The sequence below is a fragment of the Rhinatrema bivittatum genome, unplaced genomic scaffold (assembly GCF_901001135.1).
Source record: "Rhinatrema bivittatum unplaced genomic scaffold, aRhiBiv1.1, whole genome shotgun sequence".
Taxonomy (NCBI): Eukaryota; Metazoa; Chordata; class Amphibia; order Gymnophiona; family Rhinatrematidae; genus Rhinatrema; species Rhinatrema bivittatum.
In genome coordinates this window covers 290,216-315,036 of record NW_021820281.1, presented here as the reverse complement: position 1 = coordinate 315,036, position 24,821 = coordinate 290,216, and the positions used below count along the sequence as shown (strand labels likewise).

Sequence of the window (24,821 nt, the reverse complement as noted above, 5' to 3'; positions counted from 1 at the left end):
TAAAAAAAAAGTGAAACAATGTGTACTGAACCTTGGCAAAGGGAAACTAAAAGTAAAAATGTAGAAACGTGCAAAAGGTATAAAAATGGACTTTATTGAATCTTGCCCGACGCTAGCCGAGTTTCGCTCATCTGAGCTGCCTCAGGGGCTGGTGGCAAACAAATAAAATGAAAGACACACATACATATATATTTGAAACAACAAATAAAATGAAATATGTAGTATTATATAAATATTAAATCATATTAAATAATAAGAAAATAAATATAAACAGACATACTTATATATAAAAACATAAATGGAATTGACTTCAAACATGTATGCATAAATATAAATGTGTGTACAAATTTAAATAAAAACATGTTAAAAAACAATGTATGTATCTATGTACAAATATCAAATGGCATACAATAAATAGATAAAATGCAAAGGAGAAATGTGTGTACATGCAGGCAACCTGATAATATCTTAAATAAGAAAATTGATTAGTTACTAAATCACCATTAAATGTTACAACAACAGCATTAAATAGATATGTACTGAAATTACAGAAGAATGTGTGTAGAGTATTAATAGAGAAGAAACCAAAAAAAGAAGAAAAAATAATATGCAATAAACTAAGACAAAAAGGGGGAGAAAAATAATATAAAAAAATATATAAGAAAAGGGGGAAAAAAAGAGAGAAGAAAGAGAAAAAGAAAAAGAATAAGAGAAAATATAGTGCAAAAATAGTGCATGTGGATGGTTTTCAGGGTGCTCCTAAAATATTAAAACTACCACCTTGTGGACAAATAAATAAATACAAAATAAATACCTTGAGAGCCACTTGAATTGGCTCAGATTAGCATGGATCTCTCATATGATACTTTAGAGAAGCATCAGCAAAAACTAACTTCAAATGAACAAAAAATACAATAAAATGAAAAATGAATGACACCATTGGCACAATCATATATATTAATGAAAAAATGCCATAAATATATTGAAATATTAAAAATGTATTACCTATACAAACTGTTGAATCTGTTTTTACCAATGGAATCTCCTTTTTTAACCAGCCACTTTTAACAACACCACTGTAAGTGCAATAGCGATTCAGTGCTTACAAAAAGCCAAAGAATAAAATAACATCATTAAGATCAATAAGAGATGCCATTAGTAACATTACCTTACATATCTCAAGCTATTCTTCTTGTAGGAAATACAAGCTAAAAAACGATATTTAAAAATGGAATTCAAAAATGTAATTCAACACTTGTGGTTTTTTCATACAGCCGCGATTAACTTTGCCTCAGGCAGCGGGGACTGTAAAGCACTTTCATAGCAATGCACTTCCAGTGTTCCTGAAAATGCTATTAATTAAAAATATCTGTAAAGTACCCAGGATGTGATTATAATCGTCAAAACTATTAAAATTAGTTTTGGGTAACAGTAAACTGTTTCTTACTCATAAAACCGCTATAGTGAATATGTAAATAAAAGAATCGCCAAAGAATACTAAAAGGCATGCAGTTAATATACAACCTCAAACCTAATATTGACCTTAAAAATCATCCGTTGTACAACTTACTGCTATCAACTCCTAAAAATAGTTATAAAAAATGTGTTGCCACAATGTGTTTATAAAAAGGGGATTCAACCGATGTGTTTAAGAAGTGTATTAAAAAATGTATCCAACAGCCGTTTTTAAAAAAAGGGGGGAAGGGGGGGAGCCTCGGATCGATTTATAAACTCACATTACACAATAAAATACTATTCCATCTGTTTTTATTTAAATTTGTACACACATTTATATTTATGCATACATGTTTGAAGTCAATTCCATTGATGTTTTTACATATAAGTATGTCTGTTTATATTTATTTTCTTATTATTTAATATGATTTAATATTTATATAATACTACATATTTCATTTTATTTGTTGTTTCAAATATATATGTATGTGTGTCTTTCATTTTATTTGTTTGCAACAGCCCCTGAGGCAGCTCGGATGAGCGAAACTCGGCCAGAGTCGGGCAAGATTCAATAAAGTCCATTTTTATACAGATTCAACTACTTGTGTTTGTTGCCATCAACCATCTTGGATCGGTTGCCGGTTTGTTTTCTTGAAACGTGCAAAAGGAAACACCGATTCCAGGCTTTCTTCTCAGGAAATAAATGGCCTTGTTGGCTCAGAAGCCTTGAGCAACAGGATTCTCCTTCCCAATGTCTCGAGGGCTGATAGGGGCAACCATCAGGTGCCACAATGAGAGCCAAGCCATGTGGGACTAATGTTTTAAGGCCCTTAGTCAATGAGAAACTCCTGCAAGCTCCGGGCACTTTGCACATCGCATTAATGCATGGGATTCACCAAGACTTACGTGTTATTGAATTCCGATCCATCCGTCCATCTCCACGGCTGCCCTTGCTCTCTTCTCAGACCGATCCAGTGATCGGAGCGGCCTTTACGGTGAATTGTGAAATCCTTGCAAAAATAAAAGCAGGACCTGTCAGCTTTGCTTCCACGAGGGGCTCCCTGATATTAAAGGCCCAGCCGTGTCTCCCTAGAACAAACCCTGCCCTACGTGTGAAGTAAGTTACACGTCTCGCTCAACCCTACACAGCTTCTCTCTGTACTCCCCTCCCTTCTGGCTCTCATCAGGGAATCGTAATGCACAACTTCACTTCCTGTTCAGCTCCCATCATGCATTGCCACTCTCCTTACTCCTTCCTCATCCAGCTATTATCAAGGAATAAATAACAAATGGTCTCTCTTCTCCCTATCCAGTTCCCTGTGAGGAATCATCATGCATGACCCAGCTACTTACTCCTCTCTCTCCTGGTTCTCATCAGGGAGTCATCCCAACTCAAGCCTCCTTTCTCCTCATCCGGTTTTCATCAAGGACCCATCATGCATGGCCTGTTTCCTATCTAGTTTCTATCTCTTTCCAAGTGGGCTTACCCTTCAGAGTAATAACCATTAGATCCCAGCTCCTGTGTACAAAGCCATCCCCTTTCCAAATAAATGATCTGGGTGTGCGCTGTGCAGCCCAGTAACTTCAGCAGAAAATGGAGCTATGGGGTGGGGGGGTGAACTCAAACCTACTTCATACCAAGGACCACTACCATTTCTCTAGAGACATGTGCCTCCTTCCCAGGCTGCTGTGGGAGGGATCCCTCACACTCACCAGTTCCTGCAGGGTCTTGATGTGAGCGAGGGAGGCGTTGTGAGAGGTGCAGAAGCTCTGGGCAGTGTCCCAATCTCTTGGGTCCTCAGAGAAAAAATAACATTTGCTTCTGTACCAGATCCAGCCGTCTGCACGGGGATCTGGGGGAGGAGGGCGGGCCGAGGTAACTATAGAAGGAGAGAATAATCACAGGTCAGAGACACTGTCCTTGTATCAGACATTAAACTCTCTCCTCCCGCAGCGTTCAGCCTTCAATCTCTCCCCACACACGCACTTCTGGTTTCTTTAATTGTATAAAAGAGGACATTCATTTTTATTTTATTTATTTAAGGAAATCCTCTATACCAGTGGTTCTCAACCTTTTTTCTGTCGAAACACACCTGACAGATGGTTCTCACATGCATGACACACTCAACACATGATCGTCACGGGGCTAAATGTAACCATATACTCTCTAACTACAGGAACAACCCTGACCCCCCCAGCAATGTGTTATGATTCCTGCCTGCGGAGATTCCTCCGCGAGCAGGCTTCTCACCTCCGTTTTGCTGTGCTGCTTTCTCCTGCTTGGCGCAGGGCATGCCGGCGTTCTTCGCGGCAGGAGCCACAGCTTCTGCTCTACATAGTGGCAGAGAGTGCCGCAGCTGCTTTCCTCCACTTTGAGGCCCAGAGGACGTGGTCCTCAGGCTCCCTTGCGGTTTGCAGCTGCCTTCCAGCCTGCCTTCTGAGGCAGGGAGCCGTCCCCGGCGTCGGGGCCTGCTCCTCGACCAGCCCTGCTTTTCCGTCATTGGCATCTGTGCAGGGCAGCTGACCATGGTCCTGTACAGCTTCCTGTTTCCTGCTCCTAAGGCGCGGGCTGTGCCTCTTCACAAGATTTAAAGGGCCAGCGGCCGGATATGCCCCGGCCCCACCTAATGACTGTTTCCTCGTTCAGCCCTATATAAGGGCTTCTCCTGCACTCCTGGTGGCCTTGCATTGGAGTTTCCTGCTCCTGGAAATCTCGTCTTCCAGCGCTCTGTCAGGTCTTCGTTCTTCCTTGGAGCTCCATGTCTCGTCTTGCTTTCTGGGTCTTCATCATTTCCTGTGGCTTCCTGATGTTCCATGTCTTCATGTTTCGAGGTTACCAGGCCAGGCTTCCTGATGTTCCACTTCCTGATGTTCTGAGGTTCCGCTCCTCCTTCGCTTATTTCGAGTCCTCTTGACCCTCCAACTCCTTTGGTTCTCCAGATGACACCTTGTTGGAGTAAATCCGTCTTGTCGGTTCCTGTTTTCGTCATTGGAGATTCTTCTCAGCTGGATTCCCTTCTTGCGCTCTTCCCGCTCTCTGCATGGTCCGCGACCAGCCTTCGAGGTTGTATAGGGTGCGCAGAGTGACAGGGGGATCTGTGACCAGCCTATTGGGTGCGCCCATGACGGTGGGCTGTGTAGGGTGCCCTAAGAGACAGTGCCACTGTCTGATCCTGTTATGCTCTCCTCCTCCAGAGGGGAGGAGTTAGCAATCTGTTCTGCTTTTCTCTTGAAAGGGGGAGGTGTTAGCAATCTGTCATGATCTGCTCCTCCGGAAGGGAGCAGTTAACTATCTGTAGTGCTTATTCCGCCAGGAGGGCAGAGTTAGTAATCTGTTAGTGAACTGCTGATAGATGCTCCTGTAAGGGAAGAAGGTAGCAATCTGTTATGGATCAACTCCCCAGGGAAGAGAAGTTGGCAATCTGTTCAATGATACTCTTCTGAGGAGAGGAGCCAACAATAGGTATATTGTACTTCACTAATGAGATAGCAATCTATCATGCCTCCGCTACGGAGTAGCAATCTGTTATATATGATCCTAATGACCCAAACAACTACAGACCTATCGCCAACCTCCCCTTCATAGCTAAGATTATGGAGAAACTGGTGAACACCCGACTCTCAAACTACATTGAAGAAAACAACCTCCTATTCCCATCACAATATGGTTTCCGCAAAACACTAAGCACGGAGTCCCTCCTCATTTCCTTAACGGATCACCTCATCCTGGGCCTCGATAAAGGGCAAGCCTTCTTACTGATCCTACTGGACCTTTCTTCAGCCTTTGACACCGTCAATCATGCCTTACTCATTAACCAGTTAGCCTCCATAGGCATCTCAGGCACAGCACTATCTTGGTTCATATCATTTCTCAGCAATAGAGGATACAAGGTCAAGATACAGAACAAAGAATCCTCTCAACATCCGTCGTCAGTAGGAGTCCCACAGGGGTCCTCCCTGTCTCCTACTTTATTTAACATTTACCTTATACCATTATGCCAACTTCTCACCGACCTCAACCTCAAACACTACCTTTACGCGGACGATATCCAGGTCCTGATACCCATTAAGGATTCCTTCGCAAAAACTCTGGCTTACTGGGATACATGCCTTCAAAAAATTAAACTCCTCCTCACCAGCTTAAATTTGGTATTAAACTCCGGCAAAACTGAACTCCTGCTCATCGCCTCAGAAAATAACACCATCACCTCTGCACAACAAGCTACGCCAAAAATCACACAAGTGAGAGACCTAGGAGTCCTAATTGATAACCACCTGAATTTCAAAGCCACTATTAACAAAACCACCAAAGACTGTTTCTACAAACTACAAGTGCTGAAAAGAATTAGACCTCTTTTCCATGCCCAAGATTTTAGAACCATTCTACAAACAATTATTTTTTCAAAATTAGACTATTGTAACACCATCCTACTCGGCCTTCCCGCTTCATACACTAAACCGCTCCAGATGGTGCAAAATGCAGCTGCACGAATTCTGACAAATACCAGGAGAAGGGACCACATAACCCCCATACTAAAGAGCCTCCATTGGCTGCCTATACACTTTAGAATAATATACAAGGCCATTCTCACCACATACAAAATCACCCACCAACTGGCTCCCATCGACCTTCAGATCCCCCTCCGACTACACAACTCATCAAGACCGACAAGAGATGCATACAAGGGATCGCTACAGGTACCACCGTCCAAATCTACCAGACACTGCTCACTAAGAGACCGGGCTTTCTCTACAGCCATCCCTCCGTTATGGAACTCCATCCCCTCAAATCTCAGAACAGAACCTTGCATCTCAACCTTCAAAAAAAGACTAAAGACCTGGATATTCTTACAAGCCTTCCCGGACGCCAACATAGTCAACTAATCTCCAACTACACCTTGGTTATCCATTCTATTGTTTTACATATGTAATTTAATAACCTATCCTTTCTCTTCCTTCTCATCCAAGTTCTTATCACTCTGTTATATGTAACTGCCTTTTCAGCACCTTTGTTATAGTTATGTTTTCTATGCACCCCTGTTTTATGTGAACCAGCATGATGTGACTGCTGTCTCGAATGCCGGTATATAAAAATTTGAAATAAATAAATAAATAAATAAATATATAGGCTGCTGGCAAGTCCCATAGAAAGAGAAGGTAGCTATCTATATAATACTTCCGTAAGTGGTGTTAGTGGTCTATAGTGGTTGGCTCCCACAGAGTGACAGTAATGTAAGGAATGAACAATTGGAGGAAATGTGAATCCCTGGGCTGATGGCAGATGACAGCGCCCCCAGGAGGAGATCCTGAGAGGAACCACCGGCTAGGCTGGAACATGAAATAAACACAAATAGTTCTTTATTAGGCTGGAAGCTGAACCACCAGTGGTGGCAGTAGTGAGTCGATGTGTCCGGCAGGGCTGAAGTCCTGATACTAGAATATAATCTCTGGGTTGCTGAGCTGTAGAGAGAGACTAGAAGTAGTGAGTAGACAGGGTATACTGGATACAAGATGGTAAACTCACAATGGTAGATGTCTGCAATGGTCTCTATGCAACAGAGAGTCTTCAGTACATTCAGGAACAGGAGCCGTAGGCGAGCACTGGTTCCTATAAACAGTCTGTAATAAGAACTCACAATAGCTGTATATGAAATGGCTTCTAGAGTAGAAGAGAGTCTGTAAAGGATTCTAGGAACATGTGCCCTCATGGAGCGAGTACCGGTTCCTATCTGCAAGCTTGCCAATATAACTCACGATCTCCTTACCTGCGATAATGTCTTGGACGGAAGGGAGTCTTCAGAGCTATAGGAATGTAGGCCCTTGTGGAGCGAGTACAGATTCCTATTTACAATAGAGATGTGCTTCGTGTTTTGCTACCGGGTCGTTTTTTGACTCGGTTACTTCGTGGTAAAGTTCGGTTTTTATCGTTTAGTTTAAAAAAAAAACAAAAAAAACTAAACGGGGAAAACAGAAACCGGGCCAAAAAATGATGCGGGAAAACAAAGCTAAAAAAACCCCCACCCCACGGATTTAAATTAATTTTAATACATTACATACACCACCCCCCCATCCCGATCCCTCCCCAAGACTTACCAACATCCCTGGTGGTCCAGCAGGGTCCCGGGTGCCATTTGTCCCTCCGTGGCGTGCCCAGTGTGCTAGTGCTAGCCACGCTCAAAATGGTGCCGAATAGCCTCTGAACTACTATGTCACAGGGGCTACTGGCGCCATTGGTCAGCCCCTGTCACATGGTAGGAGAACGGACCAATGGCGCCGAAAGCCCCTGTGACATAGTATGGGCAAAGGCTATCGGCGCCATTTTGATTATTGGCAGCCGACGACGACATCGCTCCAGGACCCCCGCTGGACCCCCAGGGATTATTGGCAAGCCTTGGGGGGGTCAGGAGGCCCCCCCAAGCTGGCCAAAAATCTTGCCAATAATCCCTGGGGGTCCAGCGGGGGTCCGGGAGTGATGTCGTCGTCGGCTGCCAATAATCAAAATGGCGCCGATAGCCTTTGCCCATACTATGTCACAGGGGCTTTCGGTGCCATTGGTCGGTTCTCCTACCATGTGACAGGGGCTGACCAATGGCGCCGGTAGCCCCTGTGACATAGTAGTTCAGAGGCTATTCGGCACCATTTTGAGCGTGGCTAGCACTAGCATTCTGGGCACGCCACGGAGGGACAAATGGCACCCGGGACCCTGCTGGACCACCAGGGATGTGGGTAAGTCTTGGGGAGGGATCGGGATTGGGGGGGGTGTTATTATAGTTAATATTAATGTTTGGGGTGGTTTTTAATTTTAAAAAAAAAAAGTGCCTCTCTCCCCATACAAACCCGAAAAATGGATTTTCCCCGAAGTTCGGTGAAAATCCTTTTCGGGTTTCGGGGCCCCCGAACCAGGACGAATTAGGCAATTTCTTTGTAATTGCCTAATTCGTGATAAACAATTGCACATCTCTAATTTACAATAGAACTCACTGTGTTTACGTCTGCGATCGCTTTCAGGCAATGAGGTGTCTTCTGAGTATTCAAGGACATAGGCCCTCGAGGAGCGAGTACCAGATCCCATCTTGGCAATCTGAAATCAAGAAGAGAGAGCAGAGCCCCCGTGGAGCGGGTAAGTCCTAGTAAATTTGAAAAGTCCGAGCAGTGGAGAATTCCCCTGGCTGACTCGGATCATTGTTGCAAGTAGCGTGGACTGCCGAAGCAAGTACAAATGGAGTTCCTTGCTAACTCGCTAGAAGTTAGCAAAGACCTTTTAAAGTGAAAATGGATGACGTCACTACGGGGGGGGGGGGGGCGCCCCCGAGGTTCGCGCCCTTACTCGTACAAAGTCTGGAGTGTGCACGCGCGCCCTTACATCATCAGGAACATGGCGGATCCGTAGCGTCAAGCCAGCCCGGGGACACCGGGACCAAGAGGTAGGGAGAAGCTGCAGCTGCATCTGTCCGTCAGAGCCGAAGGGAGTCACTCCCAAGCTAGAGAGGGTGGAGAGAGGGCGAGAAGAGGCACGAATGCAACAGATCCTTCCCAGCTTCTTGTCTCATCCAGAGTCTTCCTAATTCCTTGTCTCGAGTCTTCCAAGCTACTTGTCCACATCCAGAGTCTTCTCGTCTACTTCTTGAGTCTTTTGTGACACAAGGCCTCCGTCTACCTCATCCTCAGTCCAGCCTGCTGCTTCTTGCAGATACCTAGCGGCAGGTCCGAAAGGGCTGGGAACGGTCAGAGGACTGTTCACTAACCAACATAGAGTTGTTGGCTTCCAGAAGCATGCAGGTCCGGCAGAGGGTTAGACTTTGTCTTCATCCATGCTTGGACACGTCTCGCCAATCCTCGGTGGTGTCTTGGATTCTTCTTGGATCTTGCCAAGGCCCAAGGGCACACAATCCCCTCAAGTTGGGATCACTTTCCTAGCTTTTCCCTTATATAACAGAATGCAAGGCCTTCCTAAGGCCTCCCTACTTATAACACAATGGTTGCAGAACAGAACAAGGACATTCCCCGTTGAATTTACCATACAAAAAATATATTTCTGGTGACATCTCAGAAACAGTAACATAAATACTCTCGCCTACCAGGTGACTAGCCCTCCTTATGAAAAGACAGTAATTTACCACCAATGCATGTCTTTTGAGAAAACGCAACAAATAAGATTGATACAAATGCCTACATGCTAGTAAAATACTTCACCTCGGTCACACACATAGAATTGACCTTCACCAAGTACAGAAAGACCACAAATTACAAATAAGGAGACAGAAACTGGAATGGAAACCCAAAAAAAACACTATGCATTCTATGCAAAACAGAAATATAGCACCTAACAGACTTCCAGTATCTGAAATAATGTACACAAAGTTATACCTGCTTTATGGAACTCAAACAGTAACAACCCTACCTATGAAAAGGCAGCACTGCAAAAATTACACCAGGCCCTAAACACCAATACACCTCCTATTAGGAAAACAGAACAAGCCAAGCTGCTATAGATCCCCACCAAGAAACTGCAGGCTTGCAGAACACCCTTAGCTGGGTCACACACGCAGAACACAGACAGACCCTCACCAAATACAGAATAAAGTGACCATAAAGCTAATGTTTTTGTTTTTGCGTTGTTGCAGTAAATACAGAATTTGGCTTCTTGCTATTTCCAGTTAGTTTTTGTCTCCACATTTCTATTTATACATTCCCCGAGAAATATAAAATAATTCTAAAACTAGAATATAATAAATGTTTCAAAACAACTGATAAATGGAATAACATCCAATCATTAAACATTTTCAAAATTATTAAAAATTCTCCAAACACCAATAAAATATTTCTAACAGCAGACATCACATAATACCCAATAATTAAAGTGGCAGTCAATCAAGAAAGATAAACTTAAAAAGCCACCTTTACTTACCTCTCCAGTAACTCTCCTACTCCTTTCCCTTGTAGGCCAATAGCACTCACCAGAAGCAGCAGGGGCTGCTGAATCTCTGTCCTCACAGTCCTCTTCCTTAGGGCCCACAACCAGTCACTCACACACATTCTCTGTCTCACACACACCAGACACCTCCCTGCCCAGTCTCTGTCTCACACACACCAGTCACCTCCCTGACCAGTCTCTCTTCCTCACACACACACACACACACACAACAATCACCTCCCAGACCAATCTCTTTCTCTCGCAGCACAGGCAAACTGCTGAGTGTAGCGGGGCCAGGGAGAGCCTTTCTGCAGCAGCAGCAGCATGCAAGGTCTTTTCTTCTTTCCACGTACCTGGTAAACATCACTTCCTCTTCCGAGCCACAGGGGCAGGAAGAAGAAAAGACAGTGTTCCTGTTGCCGGCTTCCACAAACACTGCTGCCATTCCCCTCGGAGCTTGAATGTGTTGATAGCCCGGGCAGGAATGGCTGCAGTGTTTATCTTGCTGAGATGAAAGGGGGGGGGGGGGGGAAGAGCAGTGAGTGTGTGACACACTGGTTGAGAACCTCTGCTCTAGGTAAACCTCTGGTACCACCCCAAGCCTAGCAGAGCACACATCTCGCTCTCTGCATACAGACCTGCTTTCTGTCCACTGCCCCGCCCGGATAAAGAGAGTCTACATCCTGAAAGCCAACAAATGCCATAGGTTAGTCCAATAGAGATCTGGCCTGCAATCTGTTCAATGACCTTAAAACCCTGTAAATTGTCCTTTCCTTTCTGTTATACAGGAGCAGTTACTCAGCACTGTGGTTCTATCCCTCCCGCTGTGCGGCGCTGCGTGCAGAAAGTATCCCGGTGCATCTCCCTTACCTGCCTGGACTATTATACCCAGAATCAAAGCCAGAATCAGAGCAGTAAGTAGCACCAGAATGATCATGGGCACGAGAATCCTTCTGCAGAGGAAGTCTGCCTTGCCTGAAACACAGAAAGGAGAAAGAGAGGATTTCACTGGTTGAAAACTGCTAGGAAGCCTTTGGGTCATCTCCACATCTCTCTAAGGAATAGGACGGAGGTGGCTTCCTTACCTCCACGCTCCCCACACAGCTAAGAGACAGACACAGGACCCAAATACTGTGCAACCCTCAATGCCAGCTCTACTGCTTCTCCTCTGGTCATTCAGAAGCTATTTTATTTCTTATAACTATTACTGTGGCGGGGTTTCTTTAGTATTTTGGGGGAAGAGATGAATAAAGTTGTTAACCAATCCTTAGGGCCTCTGTCCTTGGATTGAAAGGTCTCCTTTGCAGCTGCTTTCTCTCAGTTACAGGTGAATGTGGCTCAGGCTTCTAATGACAAACAGCACATAAGCATCCCAAATTTCTCACAGTGCATAAAGGGGCTGATTTTAAAAGTTACACGCGTGGGGTACATTTGTGCAAGCAACCCAGAGCGCACAAATGTACACCCGATTTTATAACATGCACGTGCTGCCGCATGCTTGTTATAAAATCCGGGGTCGGTGCACACAAGGGGGTACACACTTGTGCACCTTGCGCGCCAAGCCCTAGGGGAGGCCCGATGGCTTTCCCCGTTCCCTCCGAAGCCGCTCCGAAATTGGAGCAGCCTTGGAGGGAGCTTTTTTTTGGGTCCCCCCCACATTTCCCTCCCTTCCCCTATCTAACCCACCCCCCAACTCTACCAAATCCCCCCTATCTTATTTCGCACGTATGTCCCGCGACGCCGGCTGGTGCCGGCGCACTGTGCCAGAGCACTCGGCCCCACCTCGTCTCCACGCCCCGCCCACACCCCAGGCCCGCCCCTTTTTCGAAGCTCCGGGACATACGTGCATCCCTGGGCTTATGTGCGCCGCCGAGCCTATGCAAAATAGGCTTGGTGCACGCAGGGGTAGGTTTTCGTGGATTACGTGCGTATCTTATGCGCATAACCCTTTCAAAATCTACCCCAAAGGCAACTGTTGAATCCTATAAAGAGCTTCTAAAATATTTGAAAGCACTACATCAGCTGGACAACTAAACAGAACCAGCAAGAAAGAAGTCTGTGTGTTTTGTACTGAGAAAATAATGTAATATGGCAGCTCTGAACTTTAAAATACATGCAATAAAAATCTACTGGAACTTCCATAAATCCTCTGGCATTCATTGCCAGAAGATGTGGTGAAAGCTGTTAGTGTAGCTGTGTTTAAAAAAGGTTTGGACAAGTTCCTGGAGCGAAGCCATAAACCATTATTAAAGGCAGAATTGCAGAAATCCACTGCTTTTTCTTGGGATAAGCAGTTTGGAATCTCTCTACCTCTTGGGATCCTACCAGGTACTTGTGACCTGGATTGGACACGGTTGGAAAAAGGAAATTGGGATTGATGGACCTTTGGTCTGACTCAGAATGGCAACTCTTTATGTTCCTATTTTATTTCACTTCTTATGTATCAGTCTCTGAATCATGGTTTCACCCTCCAGCAGTTTAAATTATTTTTAACTTATACATGCAGTTGGCAACAACCTTTATGAACTATTTCATGCAGTCAAATGTCTATCTGCCTCAAAAGAAAGCTTTGACTTAGCTACTGCCTCTGACAAATGTAACCAATTTGCTAATTTCTTTATTGAGAAGGTTCAAATGATTTGTCTAAGATGTGAAAACTATTAGTTTGATTTAATTACTTGTACACTTTGCCTTATGTACTAGATCAATTACTAATATGTACTAGAAAATTTCACTTGATAGATACTAACGCGTGCCTACGAATACCACCTCTAAGGTCAATCCTTGTTTATCTGTTTGTCGAGTTATGACTACGAATGACACTTTGTAAACTGTTGTGATCTATTCATGGAACAACGGTATATAACATGTCTAAATAAATAAAAACTAAATAAATTTGTGATAGCTCTCCACCTACTGCCTCCCTCCCAACCAAAAAGACTGCACTTAGATGTCCTACCCGGGACGCCTTCGATCCCATCACAGCGAATGAGATTTCCTGTGTTATCGCCTGACTGAGACCCTGTTCCTCTCTCTTAAACCCATGTCCCACTGCCAGCCTGAAAACTGTCAAGGATGATGTTAGCCCATCTACTGCAAACATCACCGATCTCTCCTCTTTGAAACAAGCCATAGTCAGACCTATTCTGAAGAAATCTAATGCTGATCCTGTACTTTTCTTTACTGGTCCATTTCATCACTGCCCTTCCTCTTAAAAGCAATTCAGGTCCTTGAGCAAGTTTTCTTGGTTTTCTGGAGGAGCAGTCAATAATGATTGGTTTCGTTTTCATAGGGGGCCCAGCACGGAGACTCTTCCGCTATCTAATGCTGACACAGTTCTAAGGGGTTTTCACGTGAATGTTAACTACCCAATGGTCCTCTTGAGCACATCCGTTGTGTCTGACATTCTGGAGCATATGATTCTCATTTCTCGGTTTCAATCCCTAGAGGTCACAGGTACAGTCTTAAACTGGTTTACGTCAGAATGGGCACTGCACCCTCTTCCTGGTGTCCTTCTCAATCACTTTCTTCAACATATATCTCTCACCTTTATGCAAAATTCCTCCCTGCCTAGGAGTCAATTTCAAACTGAACATGGATGATATCCAGGTTTTGTTTTTTTTTTAATATCTTATGACCGTTCTTGGGATTACACCTTTGACTTGATTTCCCTATACATGAACTTTGTGACGTGCTGGTTCACACACAATAAACATCAACATAACACCCACAAGACTGAAATTATTATTCTATCGAACCTGTATACCTACCGAGCACAAAATTTGAAATTTAGAAGTCATTATTGATTCTACTCTATCTATGAAGGCTCAAATTAATTCTGTCTTAAAAGCAGAAATTTTACAAATTATGCACCACACCACCTAAAATCCCTGCTTGAAAAATCTGATTTTCGGCACACTCAGGACTCCCAAGATGGTGGCACGCTGAGTGGTGGGGAAAACAGGGACTCTTGAAGCTCCGTCAAACTTACTATTTCCACTAAGAATATGCCTGCTAAAAGAAAAGGAAAAATATGGGTTTTCCCATCAGTATCCTTATCTTCATTGACGGTTCAACAAGAGATCACCAGCTTCCTAAGCCCAACAACAAAAGATCCGAGGAATGAGGATCCTGATGTGCTAAGCGGAGAGAAAGTTTCGTTTGAGCCGGCGGAGGAGTTATCCTTGAGCCCCGACCTGAGGCAAACGCCGACACAGAGGATAGAGCAGGCATTGCAGCCCGGATCGTCTTTCAGGGGAATCTCTTCCAGATTGAATGCAGAGGGGACGGTAACCGCGGATTTGGTAGAAGCAGGACAAACTGTTGCGGAAACTCCTGGGATCACGACAGCGGTGGAACATCATGAACTGGGCTGGGACCAGGAACAACAGGGATGGAATCCACGGGAAGAGCTCTGCCAGTCCCTTGAGGAGGAATACCTGAATTTGTTCCTTTGGTAGTCCCCGAACGCCCTCAAGTCGTCACACTTGTCGCTTTGTGGGATATGATGGCTGGAATTCTGTCTACCTTTAATAGTTTCAATACTAGATTGGAGCACTCAATACAACAAAATATTACAACCACATCACAGATGCAAGACCAAATAAATTATTTACTTGTTAAAGTTACTGCTTTAGAAGAGAAGGACTCTGGGACTTTAGACTTCAAAGCGGCCACAGTCAGAGATAGAGAAACTCTGGCAAAAAGGATTGAAACACTACTAGAGAATAAATCTAGGCAATTAAATTTGCGCTTACTAAATTTCCCCAGAGTTATTGGAGAAACCCCAAAACTTTTATGCGGGAAATACTGGGTTTTATCCAGGAAGAGCTTCCATCAACAAATACATGTTACTTTCTCCCAAAGTCTGCAGCAACAACTGGCGGACAGAATTGGCAGGGGAACCTCACCGAAATAATAGAAAATTCAGCCACTGAAGTATTAGAAAGAGCTACGCTCCTGGTGTCCTTCATTTCCTTAACTGATTTACAACTAGTAATGAGAAAATATTTTAGAAGTTTTCCCGTTTCATTTATGAATGCTAATGTTAAAATCTACCCCGACTTGGCAGCATCTACACAAACTAGATGAAGGGCCTTTTTAGCCCTACGTCAAGAGGTTGTTGGTCTAGGTTTTTTCTTTATGCTTAAGTTTCCATGTAAATGCGTCCTAAAGAGAGGGGGAGAAATCTTTATATTTTTAGCCCCAGAGCAATTAAGGATTTTTATAGATTTGAGAAAAACAGCTACATCTACTCCCACAAATACATGAAACGTTTTGTTGTTTGCGTGTTAATGCTATTTTCCTTTTTGAATTTATGTTAATCCTGTAATTCTCTCTATAGATTTCTGGGAGTCCTGAGACTATTGATTTATGGTTATATGGAAAATATTTGTTTATATAGATAATGCCTTGATGCAGTTTTTTTTGTAGGACTTTACAGATTGTTAATCCATCTTTTTCTTATTTGCAAAAATGTTAGATTTTTGTAATGAAAAAATTGATAAATAAAGAAAAAAAAAAAAAGAAAAATCTTATTTTCTACTCCAAGCTCTTATTCTAAATGGCTTGAACCACTGCAATGCTTTATACCTTGCGTTACCAGCTTGCTCCATCAGGGCATTGGAGATAGTCCAAAAGTCTGTCGATCGTTTACCGACGGGCACAAAACCGCGTGATCATATCACCCTGATCCTGAAGGCACAGCACGGGCTCCCTATGCATCGGCACATGCACTACAAAAGTTGAAATTCTTATTCCAAACAGTGATATGTCTGTCTGAGTCAGCACCATACTGTGAATACATAACCCCCCCCCCCCCCCCCCCCAGGTCCTTGCGCTCAGCCAATAAACTCCTTTTGGAAGTAGCAGACCTCTCGTCTACTAGAGAGAGCATTCTCAGGAGCTGGCCCTCACTGCTGGAACTCATTGCCAGATGTCCTTCCTACGATCACACGCCCTAAGGCCTTTAACAAAGCACCGGATTGTTGATTAGGTTTGATGCAGAAAAAGCATTTGATCGCATTAGTTGATCCTTTATGTTTGCCACCTTAGACTCCTTGGGTATCACTGGCTATTTGCACCAGGTGCTGACAGCACTATAGTATAGTCCAAAGGCTTCAGTGCTAGGCAACGGGACTCTTTTGGCTCCCTTTGAACTACATCGGGGGACCCGGCAAGGTTGCCCTTTATCCCAACTGATTTTTATTCTTACTTTAGAACCCCTGTTAAATTACATCAGGAGTAATAATCATTTCAAAGGAATCTCTCAGCGTCCAAGTGAACCAGCACCCTATAAATTGGTAGCCTTCACCGATGAGCTCCCTGTTCACATTAGTAGCTCACAGATATCTTGGAAGGCTTTAATTCAAGAAGCACACACATGAATTCAGGAGGATTTTCCGATTCCCGGGTAGCAAACTCCATAGTATACTTTGGAGTTCTAATCCCCCAGATTCTGGCTTTTGTGCAGCCCTTAAAGTATAGAGCTATATGAAATCGTCGGTGCAGTGTGCTGCGGCAGTCAAAAGAGCAAACAGAATGTTGGGAATTATTAGAAAAGGAATGGTGAATAAAACGGAAAATGTCATAATGCCTCTGTATCGCTCCATGGTGAGACCGCACCTTCAATACTGTGTACAATTCTGGTCGCCGCATCTCAAAAAAGATATAATTGCGATGGAGAAGGTACAGAGAAGGGCTACCAAAATGATAAGGGGAATGGAACAACTCCCCTATGAGGAAAGACTAAAGAGGTTAGGACTTTTCAGCTTGGAGAAGAGACGACTGAGGGGGGATATGATAGAGGTGTTTAAAATCATGAGAGGTCTAGAACGGGTAGATGTGAATCGGTTATTTACTCTTTCGGATAGTAGAAAGACTAGGGGGCACTCTATGAAGTTAGCATGGGGCACATTTAAAACTAATCGGAGAAAGTTCTTTTTTACTCAACGCACAATTAAACTCTGGAATTTGTTGCCAGCGAATGTGGTTAGTGCAGTTAGTATAGCTGTGTTTAAAAAAGGATTGGATAAGTTCTTGGAGGAAAAGTCAATTACCTGCTATTAAGTTCACTTAGAGAATAGCCACTGCCATTAGCAATGGTTACATGGAATGGACTTAGTTTTTGGGTACTTGCCAGGTTCTTATGGCCTGGATTGGCCACTGTTGGAAACAGGATGCTGGGCTTGATGGACCCTTGGTCTGACCCAGTATGGCATTTTCTTATGTTCTTATGTTCTAATGGCGAAATATGCCAATCACTTTAGCAGGACGAATGACATTGTACCAAATGATGCTTCTTCCTCAATGGCTATATGCAATGCAGTTACTCCCAGTGTACTGGTCTAAAAGGGAACTACTGGGGCTAGATACTCAGGTGAGGCAGCTCTTGTGGAGAGGAAGAAAGCCCTGAATAGCTTTACTAAAACTTCGCTATTCAAAAAAACATGGAGGGTTGGGGTTTGGCAAACCTAAAGGCCTACAGTGTGGCTTGTCTATTACATCACGCCACTGACTGGATTATGGGCACTAGTTACTCTACACCTTTAGCTGTTGAGCTTCTTCAAGTTCAACTCCTACAGCTTTCTTATATCTTACATAAAATGCACCAAGTACTCCCCTTACATCTTCACCAGACCTACTCTAGCAGCATGGCGCTGGTCTTGTCAGAGGCTAGGATTTCCTCGACAGACTACTCATTTTTTGCCTATATTGGGGAACAAGGACTTCCTATCTGGCAAGTAAAACATAACGTTTAAAAGATGGTATGAAAAGGGCATTCGGGCCATAGTTCATGTGGCTCTCCAGGAGAGTTATGGTCTCCCTTCACAGCACTTTTACACATACCTACAAATGTGCCACTATGTACAATCCTTAACTTTACCTGACCCTCAATTATGCCTGGGAACTTCTCTCGGACTTTCTGGATCTAGATGACCCCATTTGACATGAGTTGTCTTTTCGGTATAAGCTGCTTAACAAATATCAAACTCCTCTCTGTTGGGATGCCCTTGTGGACACCTGAAATAGGGAACTTGGAACCAAATTAACCTCAGCATACTACAAAGGATGTTTTACACTTGCACAGTCCCTAGTGTTACATAGTCCTCTTCAGAAACTTAAATTTAAATTTCTGTAGAGGTTTTACGCTGCTTCTGCACAGGCCAATAAATATGGGAATTTAGGTAGTGGACATTGTCCTAAGTGCGGCGATTCTCGTGGCACGCTCGGACACCGATTTTGCACATGTCCAACAATTTGATCATTTTGGCCCTGTGTCCATCAATACCTTTTTCATATGTGTGGTACATTCTATGGGGCGGATTTTAAAAGGGCCGCGCGCGCCGGCGCGCCTATTTTGCATAGGGCGCTGGCGTGCGTAAAGCCTCGGGACGCGCGTAAGTCCCGGGGCTTTCAAAAAGGGGCGGAAGGGGGCGTGTCCTGGGGCATCCCCGAAACGATGCGGCGTTTCGGGGGCGTGCCGCGGCATTTCGGGGGCGGGCAAGGGGCGGGCGCTGGCCCGGGGGCGTGGTCGAGGCCTCCGGACCAGCCCCCGGGACCGGAGGACGGAGCGGGGCTGCCGGCGACGCACGCAAAGTTACGCCTGCAAAGTTACGCCTGCTCGGCGCGCGCCGGCTGCCCAAAATCGGCAGCCTTGCGCGCGCCGATCCAGGATTTTATAACATACACGCGCCTACGCACGTATCTTATAAAATCCAGCGTACTTTTGTTTGCGCCTGGTGTGCCAACAAAAGTACGCGAACGCGCTTTTTTTAAAAATCTACCCCTAACTGGTTTGAAATAAACACCGGGGAACACAATTTTCATTGAGTTAGATCTGACACTTGTTTTTGACTAACGTTTGACATCTGAATCAAAAAATGACCCCATTTTTCTCTTTTTAAGGTACAGGATACCCTCCCTTTGTCCCAAAAATCATACAAAATGTACATAGAAAAGAAATAAAAGAAAAAAATGACCTGAATATACTGTTTATTTAGTTATTTTATTCTTACAAAGGCTATATACTGATACTGTAAATCAAATTGTGTACAAGTAGTAAAGTTCTGCTACCAAACATACATATTAAGGTAAACATTTTCGCTTATAGCTTTTCTGACAGTGTTCATAAGAACATAAGAACATGCCATACTGGGTCAGACTAAGGATCCATCAAGCCCAGCATTCTGTTTCCAACAGTGGCCAATCCAGGCCATAAGAACCTGGCAAGTACCCAAAAACTAAGTCTATTCCATGTTACTGTTGCTAGTAATAGCAGTGGCTATTTTCTAAGTCAACTTAATTAATAGCAGGTAATGGACTTCTCCTCCAAGAACGTATCCAATCCTTCTTTAAACACAGCTACACTAACGGCACTAACCACATCCTCTAGCAACAAATTCCCAAGTTTAATTCTGCGTTGAGTAAAAAAGAACTTTCTCCGATTAATTTTAAATGTGCCACATGCTAACTTCATGGAGTGCCCCCTAGTCTATTATCCGAAAGAGTAAATAACCGATTCACATCTACCCGTTCTAGACCTCTCATGATCTTAAAGACCTCTATCATATCCCCCCTCAATCGTCTCTTCTCCAAGCTGAAAAGTCCTAACCTCTTTAGCCTTTCCTTATAGGGGAGCTGTTCGATTCCCCTTATCATTTTGGTAGCCCTTCTCTGCACCTTCTCCATTGCAATTGGAGAAATTACTTACCTGATAATTTTGTTTTCCTTAGTGTAGACAGATGGACTCCGGACCAATGGGTATAGTGTAATCCTGATAGCAGTTGGAGATGGATCAGATTTCAATCTGACGTCAGCCCTAGTACATGTACCCCTGCAGAAAGTGCAGCTCTTCAGTATTCTCCTCGAAAAGCATTGTGGATATATGTGTGACTGACTGATTTAATTAACAAAATAACTTCAATAACTTGATTAACTTGATTAGCTTGAACTGGTTGAGGTGGCTGTAGCTGGAGACTGCCAGTGCCCTCAACCAGAAACATCGACACCCGGTAGGATGGGTGTCCTAGATGAAAGAAGCATAGTTTACCCTTGAATCACCCGTTCCCGGGGATGTCCCCCGAGAATTCCATGAGTGACGGCAGCCGTGGGTGGGATGCTGAGTCCATCTGTCTACACTAAGGAAAACAAAATTATCAGGTATTTCTCCATTTCCTAGCGTATAGCAGATGGACTCAGGACCAATGGGATGTATAAAAGCTACTCCCGAACTGGGTGGGAGGCTGCCCGTGACCCACTTAGTACTGCCCTTGCAAATGCTGTGTCCTCCCGAGCCTGAACATCCAGGCGGTAAAACCTGGAGGTGTGGATGGAGGACCATGCCCTGCAGATCTCGGCGGGTGACAGCATCTTGGTTTCCGCCCAGGACACTGCCTGTGCTCTAGCAGAATGGGCCCTGATTTGTAAAGGCGGTGGCTTGCCTGCTTCTACGTAGGCCACCTCGATGACTTCTTTGATCCAGTGGGCTATTGTTGCTCGCGAGGTTGCTTCCCCTTGCCTCTTCCTGTTGTGAAGGACGAATAAGTGGTCCATTTTTCGTATGTGTTCTGACATTTCCAGGTATCTGGATAGGAGTCTGCCAATCTTGAGGTGGTGTAGACTTCGGGTTTCTTCCGAACTCTTATGCTCATCTGGTGATGTTAGCGAGTTGTTTGGTTGAGATAGAAGTGAGATTACCACTTTGTGGAGGAACAAGGGAACCGTGCTAACTGGATGGTTCCTGGGGTGAGCCTGAGAAACAGCTCACGGCAGGACAGAACTTGTAGCTCTGATATACGATGGGCTGAACAAACTGCCAGCAGGAAGGCTGTCTTCAATGTTAACAGTCGGAGAGACAGGCCGCGGAGAGGTCTGAAGGAGGCTCCTGATAAGAAATCCAGGACCAGGTTGAGGTTCCAAAGAGGTACCGGCATCTTTAGGGGTGATCGGATGTGCTTGACTCCTTTCAGGAAGCGGGAAACATTCGGGTGAGAGACTATGCAGTTGCTCTCGCTCTTGGTTCTATAGCATGACGATGCTGCCACCTCTACCTTGATGGTGTTGAGGGACAATCCCTTCTATAGGTCGATCTGTAGGAATTCCAAGATCGTGGGAATTTTGACTGAACGTGGTATGGTGTCATGGTCCTCGCACCAGGCTTCAAATACTGTCCCAATCCTTATGTATGTTAGAGATGTGGAGAACATGCATACTCGGAGTAGGGTGTCAATTATAGCCCCTGAGCGTCCGCTCTTTCTCAAGTGAGTCCTCTCAATGGCCAGACCGTAAGAGAGAATCGAGCTGGATCCTAGTGGAGTGTCAGCCCTTGTTGGAGCAGGTCCCTGTGAGGAGGTAGTGGCAGGGGGGTCCCTGTCAGTAGTCTTCGCATGTCTGCATACCACGGTCTTCTTGGCCAGTCCGGGGCCACAAGACGTACTGGTGCCGTGTGTTGTTCTATCTTGTGAATGATTGCGCCCAATAGGGACCACGGCGGGAAGGCGTATAACAGAGTCTCCTGTGGCCAGGTCTCTACCAGGGTATCGATCCCCCGGGACTGAGGTTCCCGCCTGCGGCTGAAGGAATTGGGCACTTGGGTGTTTGACCAGTTTGCCAGGGGGTCTATGGTTGGTGTCCCCCAACGGTTCACTATCAGTTAGAACGCTGCGGTCCGACAGCTTCCATTCTCCTGGGTCTAGACCTTCTCTGCTGAGGTGATCTGCCGTGATGTTGTCTTTCCCAGCGATGTGGATGGCCGAGATCTCCAGGCGATTCGATTATGCCCATGACATTAGGTCTATTTCCAGAGATGCCCGTTGGCTTCTGGTTCCTCCCTGACGGTTGTTAGAGGCCACTGTTGTGGCATTGTCCAACATTACTCTGACCGCTTTGTCTCGGGGTCTGTGACCGAACTGTAGACAGGGTAGGTGATTGATGTTCCATCCCAACTCTTCTGCGTTCCACTGCCCTTGGACAGTTAGCTCCTCGCAGTGTGCTCCCCATTCTCGTGGGCTGGCATCCGTGGTGAGCAGGACCCAGGTCGGTGAGGATAGTCTTGTTCCCTGGCTCAGGTGGCCGTTTTGTAGCCATCGTAGTTGGGTGCGAACTCAGCCCGGGAGCTGTAGACGTACGGTGTAGTTCTGGGACAGTGGGTTCCATCGCAATAGAAGTGAGCATCGTAGGGGTCTCATGTGAGCTCGTGCCCCTGGCACTACTTCCCGTGTGGATGCCATGAGACCGAAGACTTGTAGGTATCCTGTTCGCTCAGCAGGGTTTGTAACTGATTCATCAGTTTTGATTTCCTTGTCGGTGTCAGGATGACCTTGTCCTCTTTGGGGGTCGAATCAGACTCCTAAGTATTCTAGAGACTGTGAGGGCTGCAGACAGCTCTTTTTTGCGTTGACTACCCATCCGAGGCTCTCCAGTAGAGTTTTGACTCTGTTGGTTGCCTGGTGACTTTCCTTTGGGGATTTCGCCTTGATCAGCCAATCGTCTAGGAAAGGATGTATGAGGATTCCTTCTATCCTCAGTGTTGCCACCACCACCACTATGATCTTGGTGAATGTCAGGGGTGCTGTGGCTAACCCGAAGGATGGTGCCCAGAACTGGTAGTGACGGTCCAGGATTTTGAAGCATAGGAAGCGCTGATGTTCTTGATGGATCGGAATGTGTAGGTAGGCTTCCGACAGATCCAGGGATGTGAGAAACTCTCCCGGTTGTATCGCCCTTAATACAGAGCATAGGGTTTCCATGCGGAAGCGGGGAATCTTCAGGTGACGGTTGACTGACTTGAGGTCCAGGATGGGCCTGAACGTTCCCTCTTTCTTGGGGACGATAAAATTAATGGAATAATGCCCAGTATTTATTTGTTGTGGAGGTACTGGGTTTATGGCCTCTAGGGCTAGTCATCTGGTCAGCGTAGCTTCCACTGCCACCCTCTTGGAGGGGTCGTGGCAGGGGGATTCCACGAACTTGTCTGGAGTGGTTCGGATGAAATCCAGGTAGTACCCCTCTCGAATGATGGTTAGGACCCACTTGTCCGAAGTTATCTCGACCCATCTTTGGTAGAATAGGGAAAGTCTGCCCCCCTATGGCTTCTTCCTTTGGACTGGTCGGCTGATTTTCATTGAGGGGTGTGGCTAGGGCCTGGTCCCAAGCTGGTTCCCCTTTTGTTGTGCTTGTTCTGAAGGACTGGTTCCTGCCTGTAGGACGAGGCACTTGATAAGTGTTTCTGTATGGATTGAAGCACTGTGAGCCTCTGCCCCTGGAAGATCAGGGGAAGGGTCGTTGTTTTCTCTTATTCCTGTCCTCTGGTAGCAGTGGCAGGGGGGACTCGCCCTATTTGTTAGCAAGTTTCTCTAGTTTGCTTCCGAACAGGAGGGATCCCTTGACGGGCATCCTTGTGAGTATCATTTTGAAAGACGCATCGGCTGACTAGTTACGGAGCCAGAGTTGCCTCCTGGCTGACCCGGCTGATGACCCTCCTCTAGCTGCGGTGGGCATCAGATCGGAAGCAGCATCCGCGAGGAATGATACTGTTGGTTCCATGGCTTCCCCAGGAGTGTTGCTCCTGGTCTGTGAAAGGCAGGCACGTATCACTACGGCACAGCAGGCCGCTATCTGTAGGGACATAGCAGCGGCGTCAAAGGACTGTTTGAGGATAGATTCCAGACGTCTGTCTTGAGCGTCCTTGAGCGTTGCTTCTCCCTCCACCGGCACAGTAGTGCGCTTTGAGACCGTGCAGACCATTCCAGGAGATCTTTGGCAGCTGAGTCCAGAGGGTACATGGCTGCCAGAGCCCGGTCCCCTTTGACCACAGTTTCTGGGGCCTCCCATTCCAGATCAATTAGTTGCTGGAAGCTTGTTCTTGAAGAAGCGTCTCATGGTTCGATGGGGTAGTCCCCCTGGTGCAGGTTCTTATGGCCTGGATTGGCCACTGTTGGAAACAAGATGCTCGGCTTGATGGACCCTTGGTCTGACCCAGTATGGCATGTTCTTATGTTCTTCTTATGTCCCCGGAGGGAGTTCCCCTTCTTCCAGAGGTTCTGACTCCTCATCTGAGATGTCCGTGTCCCTGAAGGCGGGGCTTCTGGGTGGTGGGATCACTTCCCTGGGCCTAGAGGGTCCCGGTATATTGAGGTCCTCTGGTGAAGCCTGAGGCCGTATTATAGGCGGCCCCAATTGTATGTGGATGAAGGTATGCCGGTGTTTGAAGAATTACGCCCAGGAGATAGATGCTGGGTCTAGACTGAGGGGCGCCGTGTCCCTTGGGAGCCCCGTTTGAGGGGGGGGTCTTTCTGTGTAATACTAGGTTCGGTGTACTGCTCGAGAGGCTGGGGTCCGGTACCGAGTGGGTAGGGCCATGATTTGGGTCCCCTGGGGCCTCGTCACACTGTATGCACAGGGCCATGGCCTCCTCATGCTGTGCAGCTCTGATATGGCATGCTGGGAAAAG

At 45.6% G+C, this 24,821-nt stretch overlaps 1 protein-coding gene across 1 annotated transcript in view; it reads right to left on the bottom strand.

The window, feature by feature from the left end:
* LOC115081337 (C-type lectin domain family 2 member D-like) overlaps positions 1 to 24,821 on the bottom strand; it is a 52,713-nt gene that overhangs the window by 690 nt on the left and 27,202 nt on the right. The window contains exons 2-4 of the mRNA XM_029585820.1: positions 11,240 to 11,344; positions 3,169 to 3,335; positions 2,362 to 2,465 (exon numbers count right to left, since the gene is read on the bottom strand). Coding sequence (XP_029441680.1) covers positions 2,362 to 2,465; positions 3,169 to 3,335; positions 11,240 to 11,344 — 376 coding nt within the window. The remainder of the gene's footprint in view (positions 1 to 2,361; positions 2,466 to 3,168; positions 3,336 to 11,239; positions 11,345 to 24,821) is intronic.